The sequence below is a fragment of the Cicer arietinum genome, chromosome 3, assembly GCF_000331145.2.
Source record: "Cicer arietinum cultivar CDC Frontier isolate Library 1 chromosome 3, Cicar.CDCFrontier_v2.0, whole genome shotgun sequence".
NCBI classification, from domain to species: Eukaryota; Viridiplantae; Streptophyta; class Magnoliopsida; order Fabales; family Fabaceae; genus Cicer; species Cicer arietinum.
In genome coordinates this window covers 52220697-52224180 of record NC_021162.2, presented here as the reverse complement: position 1 = coordinate 52224180, position 3484 = coordinate 52220697, and the positions used below count along the sequence as shown (strand labels likewise).

Genomic DNA, 3484 nt, shown 5'->3' with positions numbered 1-3484 from the left:
AAATCTTTATAAAAAAAAAAGCACAGAGAAGTGTATGTCTTAATGTTCTGAATTTTTTATATTTGAAACTTTCATAACATAAATATTCTACCTTTAAAATAAATAAAAAATTAAGACAACTTAATTTAAATAATATTAAATTTTTTAAAAATTAAAATACCAGATTTTTCAGACATTTTAAAAATTTTGAAAATGTTTTGTTCCACATTTAAAAAAATGGGACAGCAAAGTTAGAATTTAATTGGTTATTGGGTAAATATTTGTTTTAAATTTCTGATTTTAAATAAATAGAGTCTTAGTAATATGAAGTTCACATAAAAGATAGATAGAATTTAATAAAAAAAAATGTTTTAATCTTAAAACTCAAGTTTTTATGAATAATTCGTTATGAATTAAAATTAAATGCAACAGAAGTAAGAAAAAAGAAACCAAATGCAACGGAACTAAAAAAAAAAAAGTGCAACAGAACAAAAGAAAATTAAATGCAAACATAACTAAAACCCTATAAAAAACAGACCGAAGACACTCGAAGCATATATAGCGGTGATAGTTAATTGAATTCATCATTGTTCCATTCTCCATACACATAAACAACACCATGAGTTCTTTATCGGTCATGGATTTGGAGAGTACTAAACAACCTCGTAAGCGACTTATAATCAAGTTTTCTTCTCAAAAGAATCATTCTACATCCAAGCCAATCGTTACATGTTTCTGGCTTGACGCTAAAGATTCAACAGCTATTATGTCTCAACAAAACAACAACAAGGAACTTTCCACACCAACCGATTCAAAACCCATCTTGTCTAAAGAAGTTGGTGTGCAAGTAATGAAGGATTCTTGTTCCAAGAAGATTATCAATGAAACAAGAAACCCAAGAACCGAAAATTGTGGCTTGAAGGCTGCTGGCGGTGAGATCAAGAATGAAAAGAGAAAGAAGCCGATGCAACATTACAAGAAGATGCAATGTTGGGTGATTTTGAAGAGGATGTTGATTGGAAGAGATAGTTGGCCTCTAAAAGACCCTGTTGATCTCAAGTTGTTGAAGGCTTCTCACCACAAGGATAATTTAGAGAGCAAGTATAAGTTGAAGACAATGGGTTTGAAGGATATTGAAGCCAAATTGGAACTCTATTCAACGCCGGATGAGTTTGCTAATGACGTCAGATTTGTATTCTCTCAACGAATGTTGTTATATCCTCCGCGAAATGAGATTCATAAAATTGCAATGAAGTTTAGTGAGTCTTTTGAAAACAAATGGAAGTCTCTAAAGAAAGATTGGGAACTTGAAGAAAGAAAAAGAAACAAGAGGAAGATGGATGAACATGTTCATGAGAGTAAAGACTTCTTCCAAACCAAAAGGTCAAGATAAGATATGCAAGACACACAACTATCTGTTTCTTTTGCATATATCAAGGTTAAACCATAGTCACTTTAGTATTAACACTGTTATGTATATCCTAGATATGTCGTTGTTCTTAACAAGATATTGTTATTGTTCCTATTCTTATCTTCTGTGTCCAATTGCCAATACAAAATATGATTTAATGTCTTACTATTATTCTCTCTTTATTTTTTTACGTGTTTAAAGTTTAATACTAATTACAATCGTTTGTTTTATTTTTTATGTGTTAAATCTTAAATCTCATTTTTAGGTTTAATATTGAACTTTTTTTTATAAAAGGATCTAAATTTTGTTTCAAATTTAGGTTTATTTTTATGTGTTTAATGTTAAATCTCATTTTTAGTTTAGTATTGAATTTGACTGGAAAGATCTAAATTTGTTACAAGCCTTAAAAGGTTTTTTTTTGAGAATTAACTATAAGGATTTCTAAAATTAAAATAGCTGAGGAGTAACTTAAATTCAATTTTTTTTTCTTCTAAATATGTTGACTTATTTAATGACTTAAATTCAATTATTTCTTTAAAAATGACTTAATTAATGAAATAAAAAACATTCTTGATTTAATTTTATAAAAAAATATTCTTAATTTCATGCACCGTCAATTTAAAAAGTTTTACATTGTCATCACATAACAATCTTTATGGGTACGATTTTAGAGATAGTTATGAAAAAAGTCAAACATATTTATTTTTTATTTTCGTTGGAATTATTAAAAATAAATAATTTTGTTTATTTTTTTATGGGAATAATATTTTGATATTAAAACATAATGTTAAGAACTAATTCAAATGCAATAATCTTTTTTAGAGAAAATTAAATCTACTAAATATTCTCTTTTTTTGCTACAAGATTTTCTATGGTTAAAACAAACAGTTCACTGTGTTAAGAACCGAATCAAATACGAACTTCTATGCATTACATTTACAAATTGAAGAGTTTTAGTATATTTCTTTATTCTAAACCAATAAATTAAGAATCATTTTTATGAATAAGATAGGTATTTGTCAACTTTTGTAGTTTAAAAAAGATCATTTTATAAGAAAAAACATCATTTCATTGTTTATAACAATGATACAATTTTTTTTATATTATATCGTAAAAAATATTGGATATTCACAATTTTGAGTAATACAAATTTTCAAAAAATAATAAATTTTATTTTGAGTAATAGAAAATGATTTTCTAAAAAAACACATTTTAATATTAATTTAAAAAGCAAATGCATGTCGAATTGATACATATACCTTATATTTTTTCTTAATTATTTATCATCTCAACTCACCCATTTATCTCTTTGTAGTAAATAAATATGGATAAAATAACATTTATTAGTAGTTTCAAATTTGAAAATAAAAAATTTAAACAAGTAAAAAGGTTTTGAAAAAATGACTTTTAAAATAGAAGGTAGGTAATTGTAAATTTGTATCCCTATAAAATTTCATGTCTATTTGTAATTCATTTTTTTTAATTCAAAAAATGAAAAGAATTATAACCAAATCTGAATAAATAAATAAAAAATAATAGGAAATGCATAAAATATTTTTTAAACTAAGGGAAAAACATCAAATGCATAGCATTTTTTCCAATTTACTTAGTGTTCTTACTTCAACCAAATTAATTTTATGCCTTCTGAGTATATTAATTTCATTGGATAACAGTGAATTGAATTTGGTGGCTTCTGCGCCCAATAAGGTGGCATATCCAATGGAGGGGGACTATATTGTGGTACAAGTACAAAGCATCATCATGCAAGAAATAGATTAACATAGTTGAGAATTAGAAGGAAAGTGAAGTGGAGATCCATGTCAAATAAGATTTTGATGAATACAAATTAGGGTACGAGCAAGGTCAACGATGTAAGGACATTTGCACATTTCAATATCTCAAAAGGTGTTTCATGTTAGTTAGTTTGCAGTCATGAGTGACATAAGGTTGTCCAATATATGATTACCGAAACGATATTCACAATGTTAAAATGTATATTTCGTTGACTATAATTAACAATGTGAAGAGAATTTCAGTGGTCACAGAACAATCTTATGTCACTCGTGACTGTAGGCAATAGCTAACATGAAACAC

General features: G+C 26.6%; 1 protein-coding gene across 1 annotated transcript; it reads left to right on the top strand.

The window, feature by feature from the left end:
• The first annotated feature begins 616 nt into the window (after positions 1-616).
• Positions 617-1372, top strand: LOC101501899 (transcription factor GTE5, chloroplastic-like). Its single transcript, XM_004515568.3, has one exon. The coding sequence runs from the start codon at positions 617-619 to the stop codon at positions 1370-1372; it is 756 nt and encodes a 251-aa protein (XP_004515625.3).
• The last annotated feature ends 2112 nt before the right edge of the window (positions 1373-3484 follow it).